The 24988-nt window shown below is 42.1% G+C and overlaps 1 protein-coding gene across 1 annotated transcript in view; it reads right to left on the reverse strand.

Moving 5' to 3' along the window:
- Nucleotides 1–18648: 18648 nt before the first annotated feature.
- The window catches only part of LOC136646447 (collagen alpha-1(IX) chain-like), a 76937-nt gene continuing 70597 nt past the window's right edge, over nt 18649–24988 (reverse strand). Inside the window, exons 35-38 of the mRNA XM_066622704.1 lie at nt 24204–24258; nt 22778–22966; nt 20472–20549; nt 18649–18833 (exon numbers count right to left, since the gene is read on the reverse strand). Coding sequence (XP_066478801.1) covers nt 18649–18833; nt 20472–20549; nt 22778–22966; nt 24204–24258 — 507 coding nt within the window. The remainder of the gene's footprint in view (nt 18834–20471; nt 20550–22777; nt 22967–24203; nt 24259–24988) is intronic.

Below are 24988 nucleotides of genomic sequence, written 5' to 3' on the forward strand. Positions count from 1 at the left end.
GCCTTTGGGCATCTTAAAGGCCAAACTTTTGTGAGCCAGAGCTGATGTGCTCGCCCCTCTTATTTTAGGAATTAAGCAGGGCACAATTTTAAAAAGTTTTGAATGATGCTACAGGCTGTTACTGTTTGGTGACAGAGTAAGAAACAATGAAAATCAGCTTTCCTTATTGTTGCCTTGTATCCTAGGTGTAGCATACAAATAGTCAACACATTAAAAAGAATATGGAAAGGTCCATGACCAATGGACTTCACTGTGCCTAATTCTGCTGGATTGTGATCATTGCCTCTACGTATATGTTTTAGAGCTGTAAATGATTACAAACTGCACCCCCACTAGATATGCATGTGCTTAATCGTTGAATTTTTCTCTTTTTAACAAATATTGCATGGGGGATGGAATGACCCAAAACAGTAGCAGGGGGCTAGGAAGGCTTTAGCAGCCACCACATTGGTTCCTAGACCAACTGGGTGCTTCCCTGAGCTCTTTATAGTTTTTTTAAAAAAATCTATTTAAAACGAATAGAAACATGCTAAAACATATGAATAGTGTGGGGCTGTATGTGATGGGACTGGAAACCATGGGAGGGCCCAAGTACTAAAGCCTCTCTATCTCCCTACCATGGTTTCAGTCTATTCCTTACAGGCTTATACACACACACTCACCCCATCTGACCACCCCCACACTATTTGTTGTCAAAGAGAAAAAGTAAATGGTTGAACACAAGTATTTGCATACAGATCTAGTTTGAGTCCAGGGTACATTTTGCTGTTATGTGTATGTTTACACATTGAGGAGTCAGGTACCCAAAAACTCTGTGAAGCAGCATCACTTCCCCAAGAGCAAACAGCATGTTGCTGTGAGCTCCTCTCCTGAAGTGTCTGATTACCCAGCACCTGCAAAACTCAGGCTTTTTTCTTTCAAAATGGGCCCCACAGAGCAAATGCACTGTTGCTACCAGCCATCACAAGCTATTAAGCAAGCAGCTCCAGTTACTAAACATTATAATTGGGGGGGGGGGTGATTATTTTGCATCTCCTCAAAGCTTGCTAGCAACATCTACAAAACTTTCATCTTTCCTAGGTAGTCCCTTTGGTAAATTTAATACTTTTGTGCAGTTTGAGAAAATTGCCCCATCTCACTGTTGTTCCATGCAATGCCATATTGCTAGGCAGGGCTCAGCTGTGGTCCCCCCATGGTGCCCGCTACTTCCTGATGGAGCATTGGGCACTACCAACACCACCGTTTCTGCAGGTTCAGAGGCCAACCTAGCCTGATGGGCCCATACCCAGGCCGTCTGATAGGTGTGGTCCCACAGCTGGTGCCCCACCTGGACACTCTCTGAGACTTGGCCATGGTGCACAATGGCTTGCCCCACCATGACAGCCACTGTACAGTCGTTTAAAGCAACTTTCCTGTGAAAATCTTGAGACTCGCCCAAACTGATGTATATTTATGGAGATGAGGATACATTACAGAGAGTTTTATTCCCAAGTTGGAAAAGGGTTTAAACTTCTTACGTGCCTTTGCTATTCAATGGAATATAACATTGTTGCAAAACTCCTTTTGTTTATGCAGCAGTTAGTTTTGTAGGGCTACAATCCTATACACAGTTACCTGAGAGTAAGCCCCACTGCACATCGTGGGACTTACTTCTGAGTAAACAGGAATAGGATCAATAGAATAAAAGTCTTTTCTTTGTGCAGGTACATATGCCTTGAACTATGAAAAGAGCCCCGAACATGTGATTTACTCAGTATAAAGCTACATTTTTGTAAAAGGGTTTTAGCATGGTTGGATTAAACTTTAGCCTTTAGTGTGTGAGGCAGAGTCCTGGACAAACTGGACACTTGACTATCTGATAATAATAAAAAAATTCATGTTTATGCCTATCTGCTTGGAAGCCTATGCTGGGCTAAAACTCCTCATAGTGTTATTTCACCACATGGTAGAGCAACAAGAATACATTGCCAGGAGTGGGGAAAGGTGAACTACTGGCAGCTTGCTCAGTGAAAACTCCTCAGTCAGAGTTACCTGTGCTGTAGCACATTTTGTGAAATTAACAGGACTTGAGAGGGGAGAAGATGTGCCTACCTCTCTGTGAGTCCAAACATAGGCAAAAGAGTGAATTAGCAGAAGTCAGAGAAGGACTGGGCCACTTCAGTGGCCAGTACTTGAGTTCTTTGTCAGACACCCAGCACTAAACAGTCTTCTTGAAGTTTCTAGCAGTGCTTTCTTTCGAGATGAAAAGGAATCAATCCCTTTGCTAAAGTCCATATCACACAAACAGAGCTTATTTGTGCACATCCTGATTGTGTACTTGGGTACAGAGTCACGGATCAACTGCTTCAAAGGCAGAGCGGCAGCAATTTCTGAGGTCTTTGCTGCCCTTTTTCAAGCTTCCACAGCAGCGACGATGGCTCTCTTACGGAAATGACTGGCTGACATGGTCGTCCTCCTAACAATATAATTTGACGTAATAAGCGCTGCTTGTCTCTGTGAACAAGATGCTTCCAGGGATAAGAGTCTGCAGAAATACAATTCTGGTTATTTATTGCAGCGTCATAGTAAAACACTGTATCTACAACAAATCCTACCTTTAGCAGTCAGTGTAGCAGCTTCAGCAGCAATCTTAAACAAATGTATCAAGGAGTAAGCCACACTGAACACAACAAGACTTAAGTCCCATCCTTAATCTCCTCAGCGCTAGCGCTGGCTGTTGCAAACATATATCTGTGGCACCTGAAGAGGAGCGGGTTGCAGACACTGGGCCAGTGCCAGTCGGCGCTGAGCTTCAGTGCCATGTAGAGGGCTGGCCAGTGCTCCAGCATCACTGGCTGGCAGTAAGCAGTTTGGGTAGGAGGTGGGGAGTGGACCGGAAGGCCGGACACGAAGTCTCTCAAGTTTGCACTGGCAAAATAGCCAGCACACACTTGAGAAGCCCTATTGCAGGGCTTGGGGCTTCCCCCTAGAAGACTCCCGGTGACTTCCCAGCATCCGCTGGATACTGCATTGGTGCTGCTGCCCCAGAAGGCGCTAGGAAGCTCAGGATTGGACTGCTAGAGCACAATCCTTTGCTTGTCTGCTCTAAGTTCCATTGTCTTTAATGGGGCTTACTGCTAGGAAAGTGTGCATAGGATTGCAGTATTACTTCTGAGTAAACTTGTTTAAGTTTGTGCTGTAAAGCAACCAAATACACAGCCTAAATCCTACTAGCACACTGTGCCACTGTGGAACAAATGATCTAGTGCCACAATGTGCTTTCCCACTGTTGCAAAACATGACCCACCAGAAGTGGCAAGTGGCTGGCTCTGTGTGGCAGCAGGTGCCCACCACTGCAGGTAAGAGTGCGTAGATGTTCCCTTACCGTGAGGATATCTCTGGAGGCTGAAACTCTCCCACAGGATGCAGTGGTGGCACTGCTGCATCACCGCTTGGGGAGTTACTTTGGATCAGGCTGTTAGTTTAGTAGCTGTAGCTCCCTCCACTCTGTTATGAACCATTGTGTTTATACCACATGACAAACTTTGAGGGAGCTTTCCTCCCTCATTAAATTCTTGTGGGGGAGGAGCTAGGGCAGGATCGCGTCGCTAAGGGAGGCGAAGGGGTGCTTTGCACTTGCGTTATGTAGGCAGGGCTGCAGCAGGCTGCAGGAGATGCGGGGAGCCCTGCGCAGCCCTGCACAGTGCCCCCCAAGGCTTGCAACATTCACTAAAAGCAGGCGCAAAGCAGAAGTGCTTTGCACCCGCCTTTTGCAAATGCTCCAAGCCTTGGGGAGCGCTGTGCAGGGCTGTGCAGGGCTCCCTGCACCTCCTGTGCAAAGCACTCCTCCTCACCTTCCCTGCCTCCCTCCCCTTCCCCTGTCCCTTAAAGGGATGGGAAAGCATTACACGAACTGGTGAATCGCACCCCACCAGTTTGAGAACCACTGTCACATGAACTTAAACTCTTGCTCAGGTAGACTGTGAAGTTAAACTCCAGAAGTTTAATCATTAATAAAATATACCTCATGTAAAATCTACTGTATTATTGCCAGAGATCTTTTTTTGGATTGTTCTTGAATGGTGTTCTCATCCCATATTGAAATGATTTTTTCTTATTGTTTTGATTCTGTAAAATAAAGTAGAAATTGGTGAAATGAAATGTTTTATTAGATGTTTGCAGTACTGTTACTCAACAATGTACAAATATTTGTTTGTATATGATTCAGATGTACGTAAGCATTGTTTGCACCGTTCATACCCATAAAATGTGATAGATTTTTGTATGGATTTTCTTTATTGACTTGAATTTCAATAATGCTTACAGTGTCTTTCTCAGTCTGTATCAATCTCTACTTGACTGAATTTTCATTATGTACATGTGTTTCTAAATAGGAAAGTGATTTATCATGAAACAATATTCTGTATTCTGAAAGATGCATATAGAGGTTCAACAGGCATGTAGCTGGATAATCCTTCTGTTGATATATAGTTTAACAGGGCTTGTTTTGATAATGGTACTTGCTAGAAATTACCAAGGAAATTCAAGGTGGTGTAGCAAATGAGAAATGTAATAGATGTCCTGAGTGTAAGTGCAGAAAAAGTAACGATTAAAATAAATTGCACAACATTCCTGCCCAACATGTTTATAAATGTAATCATGGGAATTGAAAGTCCACAAAATAATCATTTACTGTTCTAACTGGACACAACTAACGTATGAAGATGATGTTTTTATTTTCCTTTTAATTGACAAGGTACTTGTTTTCTGATTCAATGCCTGCCTGCTTGCTTACTGATATATGGCTATTCTCTCATGCCAATGCATGTTCTCCTGCATGTGTATTCTGCCAGTCTGAGCTTCATTTTTTCTCCACTCAGCCTGTAGAGTTCTGTGAGGTAGGGATTGTTGGGTTCTTGTGGTGGGTGAACAAAATGTTGTGTTTTTTATGCTTCAGGATCCAAGATGATTACAGAAAACAACCCCTATCATGGCCAACATGTTTAACAAAGAGAATGCATTCATTTAACATAAGAACATAAGAAGAGCCATGCTGGATGCGGCCCAAGGTCCATCTAGTCCAGCTTCCTGTGTCTCACAGTGGCCCACCAGATGCCTCAGGGAACATACAAGATACTTGCATTTTGCTCCCACTCCCCACATCTGGCATTCTATTTACCCTTGCACTCCCCAATAAAGACACCATACTGCGACTTGGATGTAACATAGGCCACTTTATTAAACACAAGTGACCCACTTTTAGAACACGAAACCTACTGAACACACTGTCCCTCCCTCACCAGTCTGGCTATCCATGGTCAGTTTGGATGACAGATAAAAATTCACAATGAGCAACCAGCTAATCTCAGACTGTACATACCCATCATGGCTTGTAACCTGTGATGGAGTTTTCTTCCAGAAATCTGTCCAATCCCCTTTAAAGGGCATCTACACCAGATGCCATTGCAACATCCTACAGCAAGGAGTTTCATAGGCTAATTACATGCTGGGTAAAAAAATATTTTCTTTTGTCTGTTCAGACTTTCCCCGCACTCAATTTTAGTGGATGTCCCCTGGTTCTGGTGTGATGTGAGAGGAAAAAGAGCATCCCTCTATCCACCCTAGCCATACCCTGCATAATTTTTTGTATCTCAATCATGTCCCCCCTCAGGCACCCCTTTTCTAGACTGAAGAGCCCCAAACACTGTAGCCTTTCCTTTTAAGGGAGGTGCCACAACCCAGAAATCATTTTGGTTGCTCTCTTCTGCACCTTTTCTAGTTCCACTATGTCTTTTTTGAGATGCGGCGACCCGAACTGGACACAATACTCCAGATGTGACCTTACCATTATTTTGTACAATGGCATTATAATATTGACTGTTCTATTCTCAATCCCCTTTTTAATAATCCCAAGCATGGAATTGGCCTTCTTCACCATCACATTGGGTCAACATTGGGTCAACACATTCATTGAGCTGTCCACCAGCACCCCAAGATCTGTCTCCTAATCTGTCACAGACAGCTCAGATCCCATTAACCTAATTTAAAGTTTTGATTTTTTGCCCCAATATGCATGACTTTACACTTACTTACATTGAAACGCATCTGCCATTTTGCTATCCATTCTCCCAGTTTGGAGAGATCCTTCTGGAGTCTTCACAATTCTTTCTGCCCTTTACCACCTGGAAAAGTTTCATGTCATCCACAGATTTGGGGCCCAATCCTCCGTGCTGCTCTGGAACAGGGGTTGGGATCCGACATAACTGCTGTTCTCATCCCTGCCTCATACTCCCCACCCACCTTTCTGCCCCCAGGACCGCCCCTCACCCACCTCGGAACACCTCCCTCTTCCCCACCTCCTTCCTGTCCACCCCAAAGCCTTGCAAAAGCCAACACAAGGCTCCTTCCCCAGTCAGTGCACAGGCTGGATTCAGCCTCGATGGGCTAGTGCACTTCCATGCATTGACCCAACCAACTCACGAGGAGTCGCAAATGTGCTTTATGGCATGTTTGCAACTCTCTTGGACAGGTGCAAGCAACTTCCCCGTGTCAGGATTGCGCCCTAAGATTATTTTGAGTTTTTACCATCAAGCAGCTGTCAGCCTACCAAGAGTCTCTGTAACAGAAAAAAAACAACTCTGCACACTTCCAGTTATTCTCAAGCTTCTCATTTTGCATGCTTACCTGTCTATAAGGTAGCCCTTAATTTCACTCCAGGAAACTGAAAGAGATTTTTTTTTATTTACATCTGGACGCCTTCACATGTGAAGTCCTTTTGGACAATATGATCCAACATTAATACCAGCTCTTAGGGAAGAACTGAACTGTTAGCATTATCCAAAATTACCAGAATGAGGTATGACCTATTAGAACCAACCATGTCTATAGCTATGTGTAATCTATTTTTTTGTTAATAAAACTTGGTTCATTTACATCAGAATGTTACCTTGCATGACAGATCTATGATGATCGTACATGGCACATTTTTTCTGTCCCTCTTTTAAAAAAAAAAAAAAAAAAGACAATTTTAGATAGCTTCCAAACATCTGTTTTAAAAGACAGAGACAGTTTCAAATAGCTTCCAAACACCCATGATTTCATTATGTAGTGCCACTTTCCATATACATCCATCACATGCAGGGTTTCTAGGCTAGCATCAGGCAATGCATGAAAATCACACAAGATGGAAAATCCCTTGAGAAGTAAGGCTACATGTTATAGCCCCCATATGAAGTAATGAATCTTTTGAGCAACCGCCTCATCAATACCTGTTCTTTGTTCTGCATGATTGAACCGTCTGAACAGGAATTTTAATCTCAGCCTCCTGTGTTCCAAATCCACATGATACTGGCTTCCATACACTCTTGTTTCAGTAGATTCGAGATTGCTTCCTTTTCTTAAGTTCAATGTAAATTTCAGTTTGGCACTATGCAATTTTCTGGGTGTGATCGATATAGAAATATAGTTTACCCTCCATTTTTTTCCCTTATAAGCTATACTTCCCACAGTTTTATGTAATTCCCTACCACCTCCCTACCATCTCAAACTTCCTATCAGGATGATTTAAGAAAACAAAGACAGGGAATCCATGTCTACCTTTTCAGTGCAGGCTTTGATCCTCAGATAAGAGTTTGTAATGCTCTATAGTTATTGTAAATAAAAACCAGGCAGTGCTAATTCTGATAAATGGTGTGGCGTGCATAGGAAATGGTCCTTGATCTCCAAATCGATTTACTTCTGCTAGAAAGGAAGACAAATAAAGTACTATTAACCAGCATCAAAAAGGTTCTTACCATTATATGCAGGGACGTGGTTAAAAGAAAAAAAGGTAGTTGTGCAATTTCAGGGCACTCTTATTCCTTTTTTTATATGTTTGTCTTCTCTAGGCTACAGAGGACAGAAAGGTGAAAGAGGTGAGCCTGGAATTGGATTGCCAGGTGACCCTGGCCCACCTGGTCCATCAGGTAAAAGACCAGTTCTGTTTCTCCTGACAAAGCAACATGCATTTATTCACAGTCACAGTCTGTTCACAGAACTTTGATGCTAAATTCTTGGTAGAAATTAACAGACTGATGGCAGGTTTTGCTTTTTTTATTATTTGTTTAGTCATGGGGATGCCTGGCCCACCTGGAACTCCAGGAGGACCAGGTCCACAGGGACCACCTGGGACAACAGGAAGATGCAACCCAGCAGATTGCTATTATCACATCTCTCAAACTCAACCACGGACAGCTGGGAAATGAAAATCTTCTTTGGAGATACTTTGATTCCTGTCTTAACCACTTTTCAGTCCTCTCTGACCCTCCACCTTTATTATGAATTTAAGCTTTAAAATATTTGGTGCATTTCTGTTCATATACACTATACACGTTATTTATGTGTATATACACATTATGCAACATCTCAACAGAATCATGTTTTTTCCAGAGTTATGCCAATGCCAAGATGTTGTTTTTCTTGATTTCATTCCATATATTTATATTTTTATGCTACTTTTCTTTAGCAAAATGTAGTTTTCATGCATCATGATGACCTGTTGACCTTAATGGTATTTAACCTTAGTACTTGTAAAAGGGAGACATACTAAATCACAAGTTTCCTATTTTTACCTCTTAAGTTACCATTGATACCTAGTTTTTTTTCATTTACGTATCTTAAGAGGCCAGAAACTCTACATGTAACTTCAAAAAATGATGCTTACAAAATTGTACTGGAGCTTTTCTGAATCAATGTTCGGATAACTACCTGAGCAATTAACCAGCTTTCCAGCACTGACATAGTTGTGCCTATTTGGCATGCTCTGCATCCTGCAGTGGGGAGGCAGTCAAGGAGGCCTCCTCAAGGTAAGGGGGGCATGTTTGTTACCTTACCTTGGGGCTGCATTGCAGCTAGGTCAGTGCTGGAAAGTTGGTTAGGATTGCGCCCTAAGTGGACAATTGAGATTTTTCTATGCTCTCTCTACCCATGTGTAACACTGTGGACTTTGTGAGAAATTACGCTTTTGTTGCTGCTTTTCTGAAAACATTTTTCACACATAAAGGTAGAAAGGACCTGGTGAGCTTCTCTCCCGTTGGTTTTGACACATGTGAAAATTGTTAATGCAGGACAGAACGCAGAATGTGTACTAAAAACAATGTAGGTTTTGCTCTCATACTGTAGACCAATTTTAGAAAAACCCATGTTAAGCCTCACATGTGGAAAACCCTTTAGCTGTCAGATCCATCCTATTTCTGGATGAGATTAATAATGATAGTTCATTCTTATTTTAAAAAAATCACTTAAAACTACTCTAGAATGTATGCTCTTGTGCTTAGACTGTAATGATTAGGCCCGAACCTAATGAGCAGAGGTTGCTGGCTTATCGTGGTATGCCAAGGCCTTTGTCTCAGGTAAAATTCTGACAATAACGTAGTCAAAGATGAAGATTCCATTTTTGAATAAATGAATGGTCTCCATTCATATCCATTTCCATTTGTTCTGACGTGCATCATAGGTTGAATGGGGGTCCATTTTTTGAAACGTAGTTATTTGTTTTCTTTATTAATATTAACCAGAGTTTCTTGATCCCAGCTGGAGCTCCACCATGGAGCTCCCTTCTTGTTGGTGCCCATTTTAATTACCTATGTTTTCCATGGTGCTGTGCTGTCACAGGGCAGAGTGGGTAAAAATGGCAGCTGCTACCGACAGCCAATATTCTCCATGGCAGCAGCCATTATTTTTACTCATACTGCCCTGCGACAACGCTGTGTCACATGAGACATGGCTAATTAAAATGTCTATGTCTCTATCGACCAACTTAGGAGACCATTTCATACAGCTGACAAAATAGGCTATGACTCATGGAAGCTTATATCACATTTTTTAAAAGTGCTTAAGATACTAGAAGCCCTTTGTTGGTTATGTAATGAAACAACTGAAAATCAATCTTGCTGTTCGTTTATAGGTGCAATCTCCAACATGGGGGGATTTATTATGCAATCTCAATGTTCACAAACTGGGCTTTCTCCATCTCCTTCCCTAACAGTTGTGTTATACACAATACATATATTACATATAACAATACATACATTGTTTCTAGTCTGATGGCTTGCTTACAGTCCAATCCAATGGGCTATTTATGACAGAGATCTATTGATCTGCTGTTGTAAATGTCCCTGTGATGGTGCAAACATTGTGTAACCATCACATGGTGGATGTGACCAGTGGCTCCACACACATGCCAGACTTGCCCAGACACTAAGCTAGCCAAGGTAAGGTGGTGGAGGGGGCAATTTGTGTGTGATTCAAGTCAGGAAGGGAAAGGGCAGGGGGTGGGGAGCAGGCTAGAAGAGGTGGAACTTGGAGGCAAAGGTACACACTGGATCCTATTCCCAATTTTCCTACCCAACCCACCCCCATTTCTCGGACTTAAGCCAACAAAATAGCACGCATAAGTCGGAAGAGATCCATAGGTGATCAAGCAACCTACTGGGAGCTAAGTAAAAAGGATTTTTACTTACCTCTTGCTGGCCATCCAATTGCTGCCCCCAAAGCATGGAGCACATGCTCCATTAGTGTGGCTGCATTGTGGAAGATGGTGGGGGATAGGATTGGGCTGTTACTCATCCTACTCTCCATACTAAGACTGTGGAGAAAACTACAGCTCTACTTGCAAATGTGGCTGTGGCCATGATCCACATTGGGGCATGATCCATTTTTCCATGTGCATGTGCACTGGAGGTGATCCCTAAGGTTTTTTTCCCCCGATTGCTCTCTCCCTTCCATGCTGCCTCTTGTCCAGGTAGAAGTATTTGCACTTAGCAACATGCCTCCCAAATGTAGATCCAACCAGCCTGCTCCTTTTTCGGACTGGGCTGGGCTGCTCCTATTCAGAGCAGGAGTATGACCCAGAAAAAAAGCCAGCTGAGAGGGTGGATTGTGTCCCAGATTTATATATATATGCATTTAATTTTTAAATAGGTTTTTGAGATTAAAGCAGCTGGTTTGTAGAAGAGCTGCCAAAATTTGCTAATTTTTTTTAAGCTGAAGCTGAAATTTGGTCCAGATTTCACTTCAAGAGGACTCTCTATTGAAATAAAATAGCTCAATCAGTAGCATTTTGATGACGTAACTGGAACTACCCTAGCTACCACATTCACCCTACATATTTTCAGTGTGGTTGGACATACTGCTGGTCAGATACAATGCCTGGCAGGGGTATTTTTTCCATTTAAGTTATCAGTCTTGTCTTATTTGAACTTCTTGCGTGATTCCAACTTTAACTGAAAATGTTCTTAATATTTTTGAACTTAGAACTTATTTTAGACTTTACTATAAGAATTTTTTTTAAGTGCTGTACTTTAATTAAAGTACAATTCTGTATAATATTCCCATTTGGAAAGTGATACAGAACAGTTGATATATTACTTGGTGCTGTGTGTATATTTTGGGTTTTAGCTCACTGAACTATAATAAGGTACCTGACAATATTGTATAATGTTTAATTTACTTGAATGTGTCAGGAAGCAAAACATTTATATATTTTGGGGAAAAATATTTTTCATTCGCATTACATATATTTTTGTTTGGTTGTGTTCAAGTTCAGCGTTTCTTTGAAAAATCCTTTCAACGTTTTGAGGTTTTCAGTAGTAAGTTTTGATGAGAAAGATAAATTGGAATTATTTTACTTTCCTCTTAAAGGAGAAGTGCATGTGACATGATGTACAGTTGTGTACAACTGATGATGTACAACCAGTTGTGTACAACTGATGATGTACAACCATTTAACAACCGTTCACTTGACAACGGATCGCATATATGACAGTGGTCAAAGCACAATAAAGGTGCTCTTAATGAGGCAATTGCGTCTCCTGCAGCAGAGTGTCTGTTTACACAACAGAGAGGCTCAACGCAAAGAAGAGGCAATCTATCTCTGTTAGCCTGTGCAGCCAGCTAGCGTCTGGCAGGGAGTGTCTGTTTACACAACAAAGGCAGTAGATTGGACCGAATGTTCACTTAATGACATAATCACATAACAATGGGGATAAGAGAACATATCCCCATCGTTAAGTGGCGCACACCTGTATTTCATTTTGTTCTTCTTGTGTCATCACACAGTTTTTAAGATAATCTTGTTTTGCTCTTATGTCTTAATACAGCAAATCAAGAATAACAATAGATATGCCATTTTAACTGAAACCCCATGATGAAACGTGCTCATTTTTATCTTGTGTGGGCCTAGCAGCAAGCAATTGCAGCTTCTCGTTGTCAGTTTACATTAACACTCTATTTTGTACTTCTGCTTTGATTACTTTTTTTTCCCTACCGATTTTTATATATGGACATCAAAGAAGTAAACATTACTTTGGAAAAATCAAATCAAACTATAAAAAAAAGTCAAATACAATCTGAGATTTTTCCTTCCTGAAACTGTTCAGCAAGAATGACATGGACAATCAATCATCTACATAGCATGAAATGCAGTCAAGCTACTCCACCCCATAGAATCTGTGCACACCAACAAATTTAGTTGGGAAACATCTTGCATGGTGCTCCTGCACAGTGCAAACACTGCCCCGGAGATTATCAGCAGAGTCATCTGCTTGGACAGTGCTGCTGTGATGGGGGAAGCAGTTTCCACCTGTTCCCTTCCACTCTTCCCTTTCTTAGCAACAGCCATGTTGTTCAGGGTCATAACTAGCCAGGGGTGGGCAAGCGGGCTGCCCTGGGTTCCACCCCTGAATGTCTTGCGAGGGGGTGCCACCCTGAGGCCAGCTCAAGTGGTGGCTACAACCTTTTATTGAGAAAAGCACTGATCCCTGCCACCTTTTTCAGTTGACCAAGACCTGGGGTTGGTAGTCCAAGCAAAGTTTTTCTGCACAGTTTCTTCATCTCACTTGCATGAGGCAAGTTTCTCTAGAAAACTCTTGATGGCAATACATTAGAGAAGCTACTGTAAGACTTCTGGTTTTGCTGCACAATAACATATAAAATCCCATAAGATGTGCTTTCTATATTCTTTGAGTCAGATGATTTCAACAGAGCTGTCATCTCTCTGTCACATAACTGCAGAATTCTCTTTACCTGACACTGTGTAGAGGCTATTTACAACACAATCCTATGTGTATTTACTCAGAAGTAAGTTCTACAGTGGGACTTACACCCTGGACAATATGCATAAGATTGCAGCCTTAGCTTGTCTAACGTTATTGTACCTTAGTTACTCTTAAAATTATGCAGCACTCTTCAGGGTCTGTGCTATATCTCCTTAAGTCCACATGGTGGCATGTAACAGATTTGAATTTTTTTAGTATATGATTTTATAGAGATTTTATTCTACAAATGTATATAAATGCACTACATATAGAGATTAACCTTGTACCAAGTTTCCATCTTTGTCTTTGAACTCCATATCTTTTCTCTTTTGTCTTAACATTTACAGTTTATCTTACTTTGTAAACACAGGGAACAATTCAGGCAAAGTTACACTTTTGTTTTCAAGGTCCCAGCGTTTTCAGCAGGAGACATTAAAGTGCTTGTGTAAATTTGCACATGCAGGAAGAGGCCTCCTTAGACTTCTACTGCATCCTTTCCCTTCCCCTTAATTGTACCCCATATATTTATGTGGGTAAAAGAAGAAGAAGTTTAAGGGCCCAATCCTAGCCCCCTCCAGCCTCTGCAGTGCAGATGAGCCAATAGAGCATGCACTGCTTGCTGTGGTGTGTTTGTGTGTAACCAGACAGCCCAGGAGAAGTAAGTCACAAACTTTTTTACTTACCTTCTTGACCTCCAATGGGTCTCCTTGGACTGAAGCCAGGTCTTTTGCTGACGTAAGTTCAAATTAACTCCTGGGGGAGGGTCTGGGCAGGGAAGGGGGATAGGATCTTGACGTGCGCTACTGCCACCCCACGATCCTTCCGCTTCTATCTCTTCAGCCTTCTCTGTGCCCCAAATTTGCCCAAAATCCTCCCATATTCTACCCTCCCCCTACTGACTTACCAGCGGCAGCACAGGATGGTTCAGCAGTCCGCTGTCTCCCACATGTGATCTGGCAGCCATGACACACAGAACAACAGAATGATTTTCGCACTGTTGTTCTGGGACGCACGTTGACAGATTGCAAGTCCTGGACAGCATTGGGCTGACTGTCTCCATTGGAATAGGTGGGACTTGATGGTGCTTAACTTTGGTTGGATCATTCTCATTGGTCAGGTTCAAATGCAACAAGAAACCATGATTTCCCATTATGAATGAACCTAACCATTGTATGTTTTTTTTCCAGGATAACTGTGACATAGTCACAATTTATTTGTATATAATGTAGCTTATAGGTAGAATAACAAACGGTTTAGTCCCTCTCAAGCTCCTAAATTTGAGCACACAGGAGGGGATCCCCATTGGGATTCTGTTGAGTCCTTCCTCCCTCCCTTCCCCATTTTGTGCCATGTATCTTTATGGGAGCAGTAAATTTATTTCAGTATTGCAGAAATAAAAATGCTTTGTAAATGATGTAGAAGCTGTAGCCTATTTATCTTTGATATTAATGTTTTAATATCAATATTTTTGTACAGTGTTCTTGATTTCAGGGGTATTGGCCTGAGTGTAGCAGATTTTGATTTTTTTTTCCTCTTTAGTCTTCCTTTGCATTTTTATTAAGCAAATGACAATTATTGGACATAAATGATTGGCAGAAAGGTAAAACTAGTTTTTAACCCTTCTGATAACCGATTAACAGATGTTAAGATCATTACTAAAATGATTAGTTGAAAAAAGACTTTGAATGAAATGCAAGCTGCAAGGAAAGATGTTATATAGAAACAGACCAAAGGGTGTACAGAATCTACAACCAACATTAATGCCACAGCCAAACAGAGGATTGGGCTGCAGTCCTAAACATGTTTTCCTGGGAGTAAGCCCCCCTGAACACAGTGGGACTTACTTCTGAGCAAGCATGCATAGGCTTGTGCTATTAAGCATACTCAAGTCCATTGATTTTAATGGGCTTAAGCATACTTAACTCTGGGTTTGATTGAGGCTTTGTTTGGTGTTGCTTTTAGCTATCTTTTACAAAAAAAGATGCATTTATTTTACTGAATTTTTCTTTGTAAATGTTTTGGCAGCTCATTTATTTGCAAAAGTTATTTTATTGTTGACTTTAATTTCAGAATAACAGTTTACTATCACTAGTCTTCTGTGTCTCATAAGGTTCCTCTTTCTTTTTTCAATTTTCATATTTTTATTTTTTTATTGCTCACAAATGGAAGGTTTAATTGTTTGCTCATGCTAACTAAGCAAATTATTATCTACTTGGTTCCTTTGGTCTTAAGTGAATTTTGAATTGCATTAAATTTAACTGGTCATGTTCCTTGTGCATTTAAAATGTCAAATACGTAATGTTTTTCTTTAAACCTACACTATAAATTTGTGAATTTCTCATAATTTTTGCAAATTCTGCTTCAAACAATTTTGATTGTCTTTACATTTTCCTCCCTGTAAAATTTGTCAAAAGTTTCATTTTCTTGTAAGACTTTCATTGTTTGTTTATTAATATGCTGTTGCTATGGTTAAAATAAAAGTTAATTGACAGACGCTCATTTAACAAAACACCTAACATGTTGCGAAAGTACTGAGATGTATTTCCAAACCACTATATTCCAAAGACAATCATTGTGTTTCTGGTGTCATTAAGATATTAGCCCCAGTCAGAAATTCGAAAACAGTGTACAGTGAATATAGCGAGGGGAAACGGGTGCACTGTCTAGCCATATTTCCTGGCCATACACTCAGTTTTCCCCTTGTTCTGCACTTGTCTGCAGGCAAGTCAAGATTTTAGAACACAGGAAGAAATTACCCCCCCCCCCTTTCAGCAATTCAGCACTTGCACATGCAGGCCAGTGCTGGGTGCAATGAGAACTGGTGGCATGGGCAGGGATTACATTGGCGTGGAAGGGCATGGCTGACTGGCACACTCTCATGTCCCCTCTTCCAGCTCACACAGTACAAAGCTTTAGAGCACCTGCATAGGGCTGTTGGTTTTGTTTGTTCTGTATTGTCTCTCAAGGACTTTGTGCTGTTCTTTTTGTATTTGTGGGACATACACACAGAAAGCGAAAGGAAATACTGAATTGATTGTGCCCTCCCAGAGACCACCTACCCTGGCTACTAGCCAGGAAATTCCTCTCAATTTGACTGTAGAGTGCACATGGGAGCCGGTGTGGTGGAGTGGCAAATGTTGGTCTTCAGACTGAGAAGACTCCCATCAAATTCCTAAACCAAAAGCTCACTAGGCCAGTGGTTTTCAAATTCTCAGGGAGAGTTCGAGCTGCTGTAAGTTCTTGCGGTGCGGGGGAGAGGCAGCGGGGGTGGGGGGAAGGCAGTGGCTCAATCCCCAGGATCACGTAGCTCAGGGGTGCTGCAGGGGCTTTGGTCCACTTACCCAAGCTTCCTGCATTCACCGGGGGGGGGGGGGTTTGCAGGGAGCCCTGCACGACCTTCTGCAGGGCTCTCCACAGCTTCAGAAGTGAAAGTGGAGCAATTGCGCTCCACTTCTGCTTTAGCGGAGGCGGGGAGTGATCGTCCCACTTTTGTTTTCAAAGCTGCGGGGAACCCTGCAGAAGAAGGTGATAGAGTGGAAGAAGAAGTGTGAAGGAGAGGAGAGTGGTAGGCTAGAGTGTCAGAGGAGCAGAAGTGTAGAGAGGAGAAGTGAGTAGTTGACTAAAGCACCCTAATCCACCTCTTGTCTCTCCTCTACAGTACATTTCCTCTTCCACTCCATAGCCTTCTTTATTTTCCAATCCAGAATTGGAAGAGCAGAGGCTGGCATGCCACCAGGTAATGGTATGAGCATTTGGCATGCTACCTCAAGGTGCCAGGGGGTCTTGGGCCGGCCCTGTAGTAAACATCACTCCACCTAACCTCCCTCAAAGAATTGTTGTGGGACTTAGGGTGCAGTCCTAACCAACTTTCCAGCACTGACCCAGCCACAATGCCGCTCCAAGCTAAGGTAACAAACATGTTCTTACCTTGAGGAGGGCTCTTCTACTGCCTCCCCATTACAGAATGCAGTGCACATCACATTGGCACATCTATTTCAGTGCTGCAAAGTTGGTTAGGATTGTGCCCTTGAAGCTAGAGAAACGCCATGTGCCCCACCGTCAGCTCCTTAAAGGCAGGATGGAATAAAAATGGAACAACGTCTGGGACAGTGTCCCTTGAAATGTCTGTGGATTTTACAAAAGATGCACAGGAAAGTTATTATGACTGTGGTGTGATTCTGAGTAGCCCGTGGCAAAACCAGAAGTGCAGCCCTGTTCAAGGAAGTCATCCACAGTGATGCAAACCAGCTGTTTGTGGCCGATTCAAAGACACATTCTGAAACTAGCAAGTGGAGATGTAATCTTGAGTGGTCTACCTGCTAATTAAACTGGGATACAATCACTTTAGTTAAATCAACAGTTACACCAACCCTTTATTTTCAGGATGCCTCACAATAATTTCCTAAAATTATGTTGGCTGCTGGTAAAATGGAGAAAAATACAAGAGGAAGTACCTGGTCCTTCTGGTGGCACTTAAATTTAAAATGTATCCCCCAAACAAGTGTTGTTAGACTGAAAAATACTAAGAGCAACATACAGAAGGGGTTAATTGATGACATTTAAAATAAGGGCATTTTTATTTATCTTGCAAGATGACAGAATATATGTAATTCATAAAACAAATGTACACAGGAGAGACTAATCCATACAATACACTTTTGTTTCATTGAGAAATGAATCTGGAACCAAAAAATATTACTGGGGATTACTCAGGGAAGATGAGAGTTCAGCAAAATTTGTTGTTTCTATTTTATTTACCATTCATACAAAAAATTGCAAAGGGTTAAAAAATGTTATTTATTTCAACTTTTATACAACCAGAGATGTCACTTAAGATCTTTTAAAAATAAATAAACTCCGCTACAAATCTTAGCTGTTTCCAAAGATTAAAATTCCCTTACCAGTGGCTTTTTGACCTTTTGATTTTATTTCAGACAGAAGGGTATGTAGTGGAGCTGATGACTGTGTCATACAAAACAGGATTCCGATATACATGGGAGCAAAAAAAAATTAAAACCTGCCCCTACGTATAACGTTCTTCATATAATATATTCCTGGTAATCTGGCATTCACACATTTACACTGGTTTGCAGCATACAGAAGTATTTAGCATGATAGAACGTGGCAGCCGTGTCTCTACATTTGAAATCACAGTGACAGGCGTAAGAAGGGTGAGCGTGGTTGGCTAGCTCACAACACCTGTATGGCAGAAATCACACTTTATTTTACAGTAACAGATACAACTGAATCATGTCACTGTCTGATGCTGTCGTACAGAACAAAATGAATAAGGAAAGATAGGATTAGCACTTAAGAAGTTCTTTTTTAAAAATGTAGAGAGCTGCCTTTCACCACAAGATGACAGAAAAGCCATCTGATACCATCTTGTAAGCACCATTTTTTTAAAGTTTGGTTTCCACATACTGTTCGTACGAACTGAAGAAAGGAAACCACCAGTGCATTTTAAGTCTGCCAAGCCTTTGGTAGGGATCTTTGTTTTGCAGTAGCTTCTCCTCCATTGTTTTCTTTCTGTTGTCAGATGTATGTGCAGGACGTACATTGTAGCCAATCATGCACATCATGAACGCAGCACTTTTCATGGCCCTTTCACATTTTTGCCCTCTTGCAGGCCAGCTTGCACGGTGCAGGCTGATGGTTCACAGTAACCAGGAGGGCCGGGAGGACCAGGAGGGCCAGGAACACCAGGCTGGCCAGCTTCTCCAGGTGGGCCTCGATCACCATCTCGTCCATCAGTGCCATAGCTGGGCTTCCCTGGTTCTCCTGCAAAGACACAGTACACAGATCATGAGAGATTAAGTATAGGCATTTGTATCCACCATTCTTTTTGGAGCTGTATATTAAATGGGCTTTCATGGTGGAAAAACTATACCTTCAATAGAGGGATTCAATTTTTCCATTTTTCTCCATCCACATAAACGTAGGCAGCCCTCAGGAATGTATGAAACTGTCTTGCCATGAGACCATTTGTCCACTAAACCTAGTATTGCCTGGAAGCTGCTCTTTCTCCAAGGCAGATATCTCTCTCAGCCCTGCTGACTGCAGATGCTGGAGACTGAATCTGGAACTCAAGGAATTCAAAGCACATGCTCTGCTATTGTGCTCCCTGAGCGTGCAGGTTTTTTTGGAACATTGATGCAACTGTCTCAATATTGGCAGCAGCTGTATGAGGCTTCAGGCAGAGGCATTTCTCAGACCTGTTACCAGAGACATCTGAACTGTACATGCAAGCGATAGAATATGAGACCCCTTGGTCCATAAGTCATGTCAACTCCCCTCCCCCATTTTCTGCTACCAAGGCTTAAAAATGCTAACTGAAAGCCATTTTGTTCATTGTTCATTGGTGAGGCAGGGAAATTGGTTCATTGCAGGAGGCAGGGAAAGGAAGTTTTCTAAATCTTGTTAGGAAAATATTTAACATTTGCTTCAATTAAACTGCTGTGTCTTTGGTAAGACACATAAATGGCATTTGGTGACTTTTATCTCTCTTTAGAACAGAAATATGCTAAATGCATATGCATTTCTATGCATATGCATAGAAAATTTCTTTGATCAAAGTATAAATCTACAACCTTGCAATTCACAGAAATACAGCCTTTAAAATAAATTTTTAGTATGTCACTCTTAACCACAATGACCACTAGAGGGCACTCATGCTACGTTTATAAGTATGGATTTCCAAGAGTTCTGCAAAATACAGTCTTTCATATTAGTACTTTGCAAATACAGTAAATTTAAACTTGGAACTGCTGTGCTAACAACATTAGGTGTAAAGGATTTACCAGTACTAACGCATGTTGTGTATTCTAGGAAATGCAACAAGTTTCCTCATCGTGCTTGATCACAATCTCCTACATTTTTCCCATACTACACAATGATGCAGTATTAGGTCAGTTAAATATTCTATTAATTCTTTTCCATGGTTTCTTGAGTTGCACGCTGGGTTTTATTAATAAGCTACTCCTCAGTTGCTTACAGTTTTGAAGAACCATTGGTTTGGACAAAAGATTGTTCACCTACTTATGTGGGCAGTGAGTCACAATCTGGAAACCAGGTCAGCAGTCTTATAAGGCTCACTACCGCCTCTGAGCACATAGGCCACAGAACTGCAAAACAGACTGGGAAACCTTCTAAGCTGAAAGTCTCCTCCAAAGAGAAGGAAGAAACTGAGGAGAATGTTACCTGTTAAAATATTTAAAACTGCTTTCTTTGGGGGGGGGGGGGTTTACAGAAACATGGAATTCAAGGCTTCCTACATACAAATTATTACATAGTGTTACTTTCACGCAAGCACCTATTGTTTCAAGGTCCCCCCCTCCCCCCAAAAAGTTAAATAAAGGCTTCTGTACATAACTGTATCAGTACATCTTAGGTGTCCTAAACACAATGTTCAGTATTTACCTGGGAGTCCTGCTGTTCCTGGTAGTCCTTGGGGTCCTCGACCTGGGAATCCTCTCTCTCCCTTTTCACCAGTTTCACCTAAAACAGATTAATTAAGCATTTTATACCATCTATGTAAAGAAAAGTTCTGTACTCAAAGTCCTTGCAAATCAGCTGACGTGACTAAAGAGCAACAGCTCAAGAAAGAACGGAGTTCAGCTCCACACTTAAAATGCACATAGAGCTGTACTGATGGATTCTCTTAAAAGGCCAATTCACGCAGCTAGAGGCCTCCATGGGATTCCATATGCAGGAACTTGACCAAATGGAGAAGGTTTACAGGAATAAACCGTCCAGTTCCTCATAACATTCCTGTCTAGCATGTGGGCATACTGCCGCCTTTGTACAGCAATGACAAAATAAACAGAGGCCTCTATGCTCTTCTCAGAGCCTCAGCAGTTCATCTTCTGGAGGTCCTTCTACTGAACCCTGCACCTTCCCTGAAGATGTCCTCCTTCCCTACCCCTGTTCACTTTATTAACATTTCTTTCCTTGTATTCTGATTTAAGAAATTACCCAGAGTTAACATTCTTCTAACCTCTAGTGCAAATGTTGCTGTGTTGCCTTTGACCACCACACAGGCATAAAGGCTGGCATGCGACGCCATAATGTGCGCATAATCTGTATGTGGAAGTCGAAAGCTCTGATCGATACATAATTCTTCACCTGTTCCCAGTTTTTGCAGCTGGGAGCCAAAAACCAGTCTACCTGGAGCGCTGCATTTTCTCCTCTGTGCAAGCTAAGGAGCTGCTTTCAGTCTGCCATCCTTTCTCAGCTCTGTTCTACCACATTGAGATGAGGTGTGCTTTCCCACATGTCATCAGACAAGGGCTTTTTAGGTTGTCAGAAAGCAGGTTATTTCAATGCAAGGCAAAAACTTCTGTTGAGATATCCCTAGTCTACCTCACAGAACTATAGTTCCCAGGTTTCCTTGGGAGAGCTTATGGCTGCTACAGTAGTTAAGTGGACAGTGTAGACAAGACATAACTGTTAAGCTATGTGAAATTATGTTGCTTAAGCAAAGAGTGAAGGGATAATGGTATTAGATTTCAAGACAGAGAAATGAACAAATCTGGAAAACTGGTTTTAAATTAGTGATGAGTTCTAGAGTAACTTGGATCTATTGTTATCAGATTCCGCATTACAAGCACCCCAAAACACAGACGTTCCAATGATTTGTGAGACTAAGGGCCCGATCCAAACTGGGCCTTGGGCTGGCGCATGTTCCTTGTGCCGGCCCAAGGCTGTCGCGAAAGTGCCATAAAGCACTTTCGCAACAACCTAAGTGGGGTTAGGCTGGCACACAGACATGCACTAACCTCCCAAGGCTGACGCAGGCCCTGGGAGGCAGGTAGGTTTTGTCAGCTGACGCAGGGATCTGGGGCTGCATGGGGAGGAGGCGCTTTGGGACAGGGGAGGGTGGCTGGGTAGGCGATCAGCAGGAGGCGGGGCCAGGATCTGGCAGTTATGCCGGATCCTAAACCCATTTCCAGGCAGCCCAGGGCAGTCCTGGACTGCTCGGATTTGCACTTGAGCCCCATTGGAGCTGCTGCAGCTTTACCTTGGGTAAAGGAAAGCAATTCCCCTTGCCCCAGGCTGATCCACTTGCAGCCCCAATCCTGCCTTGGATGCAGCACAGGCCTGCCAGCCTGCATGCTTCAGGACAGGTTAGGATTGCACCCTAAGGCCACTATTCTATCCTCCACGACCAGCACCAATGCAGCCACACCAAAATGGTGCACGCTGAATCCTATGTTGGGCAAGCAGGAGGTAAGTATTTTGCACTTATCTCCTGGCAGGCTGCCTGATCTCCAATAGGTCACCTCAGACATATGCCACCTATGTTGGTGGTATATATTAGAGAAGAGAAAACGGGAAGGGATCTTTAAAACAGAGGAAATAAGATATGGCAAGTGCGATTGCCACCAGATCCACCCCTTCCTGCTTCCTCTCTGCCCTTAGTTCTTCCTTCTTTCCTGCTCAGAAATGCCACAGTCCTCCCACTCCTCCCCCTCCCAGCCCACAGCCTGCCCCCGTTGTTGACATATCAGCACCAAGAGCTCCAGGGAAGCCACTGCTTTGTGGTTGGTGTCAGTCCCTTTTTCTGCAGCTGCCCAGTCACATGCTTATGCACTTACCGCATGTTTTGCAACACATTGGCTCAGGCTGCACTTCCTAAATGCAAGCTCTAGCAGTCTCGTCCAATGCTAGGATTGGATTGTTGCTCTCAAGTGTGTATAAAACTGCAACTCTCTCAATCATCTCACCTTTGGGGCCTTTCAGCCCAATGTTACCAGGAGGACCCTTAAGGCCAGGCAGCCCCCGAGATCCAAGCTGCCCTGGGAAACCATTTTCTCCAGGAGGTCCGGGGACTCCAGGTGGCCCAGGACGGCCTGGGAGACCTGGAGCACCAAATTCAGGCCGCCGAAGGCTGGCAGCCAACTGGGCCAGTTGTTCTGTTGAATGAAAAGAACAATGAAAAGATGAACCACAAAGTACGTTTGCTCTAAATGCATTATTATTATTATCTGCAAAGCAGTTAATTTGAGTTTTTTTTACACTATAGCATTTGCAAGCATGTTTTCAAGCTTATCTGTGCAACCACAAAGACCAGAAATCTATTTTTGGTCTACTATATATATATGGTTGTGTGTTGGTGAAGATTCAGATTTTGGTTGGGATACAATTAGATCAGCACAGATGTTTCCAATACATTTGGTGCCAACAAGGATGTCTCTTCAGCAACTGTATCCAGTCTGCATCCAAAGCCAGAACAAAAGGTTTTGCATAGCCTATCGTTCAAGAGTCTTTCTCTTGGATCATCCTATCCTGATAGAGTGAGATGGAAACATTCATCCTGGCAGTATAGCCAGCTCTGAAGTTGAACTGATGTTGTACACTGCTAGGCAATCTGAAAAACAGTAGTCACACTGAGAAGGTCTCAAATTCAATTACAGAGAGCAATACAAGCCTCTCACACTGTTGTAATTCAAGACTTTTAACATCTCAGAGGATCTCTGCAATAGCAGCCACCAGAGGGATGTCTATGTGTGTGTTTTCCCAGCACAATAAAACTCAACCTCAAAATATATTGGAGCAGAAAACAATAATACAATAAATGATACTGAAAAGCTTCCATTCATATCTCCCTGAATTGTGTCCTACCACAATCTATGAATTTCCCTTGTTTAAGGATTTTAACTTAAGGTTTGCAGACAACACCACCTTGCTTGGCTAGAAAGTGAGGAAAGAAGTAGCAAGCCCTCATAACGTGGAGGATCTAATTTTGCAATCAGTGTTTGCCTCTGCAGACAAGCCCTGAACACAGGAACAGTTAAGAACGTTACCAAGAAGCGCCGGAAAAATTAATTTTTTTTCCTCCCCATGAAAGTCTGCAATTGATCCATAGTTTTATTCAAGAAAATTTTGGTCACTCTTTGACAAACAACAAGCTCTTTCACACATGGAATTTTTAGTAAGGATAAAGAAATTCAGTTTTGCATCACAATAGTTTTATGCCCAAAATTTTCAAAGGGAACTTTTGAATGCATGCACCGACAGGAGGCAGCACACTCAGTTAGCTTTCTAAATGCAAATCAACAGTGCTCTCACGCAAAACAGAGTTTAGTTTTTTTAAGGTTCTAAGCCCACATTTAACCACTGAAAAATATATGCATGCAGAATTTTATTTACCTTGCATTACTCTCATGCAAACCTGCTTAATATGTGCATCAGTTGGCTCTCTGCCCTGGAATAAAAAAAAATGCTATAAAAATAATCTGATCACTATTTAATCTCATTATGAGAATACATGTGCAGACTCTGCACACAACCAACGCTTCTGGTCAAAGCAACTGCAGCAGTTGGGGGGGGGGGGTCAGAGAGCAACACAGATGGGAAGTGGGGGCAGTAGGAAAGCACACACTCAACCATGAAATTTGGAAATGCCTCCAAATAATAACTCTTACTATGTGCAATAATGTGCAATAACTCTTACTATGTATTTTCTAATGCTAAAAGTCTTAAGATCCATCCAGTGGCACTGTTATGTCAACTACTCAAAGATTTACAGAATTCCAGTGTTAGGGGAAATGCACAATTGTTAACATAGCATTTTCCAAAAAGCTTAGGCGGAAATCTTCAAATGAATTATCACTAGTGCTTTCAATTTCTAGGACCAAATTTCAAAATCAAATATTACTTTGTGATTGTATTTGCAAACACAACTGAAACACATAACATTATCTTATTGGTATCACCTTTGAGTCCTTTGAACAGAGGTTCCACTGTTGCCACAGTTAATGGCTAACTTTGCATTTCTTTTGCTTAGTTTGGGGGTTATAAGTTTTGGCTGGTGACAAGGGAGCTGTTCTGTTTTTTATTAGCTACACTGTGTTAGCATTGCTTTCGTGGTGGTTTGTTAGGTGCTGCATTTGGCTAATGCTGGTTATTGTTATTTTGTTGTTCTATATAACCAA

The sequence above is a fragment of the Tiliqua scincoides genome, chromosome 1 (genome assembly GCF_035046505.1).
Source record: "Tiliqua scincoides isolate rTilSci1 chromosome 1, rTilSci1.hap2, whole genome shotgun sequence".
Lineage (NCBI taxonomy): Eukaryota > Metazoa > Chordata > Lepidosauria > Squamata > Scincidae > Tiliqua > Tiliqua scincoides.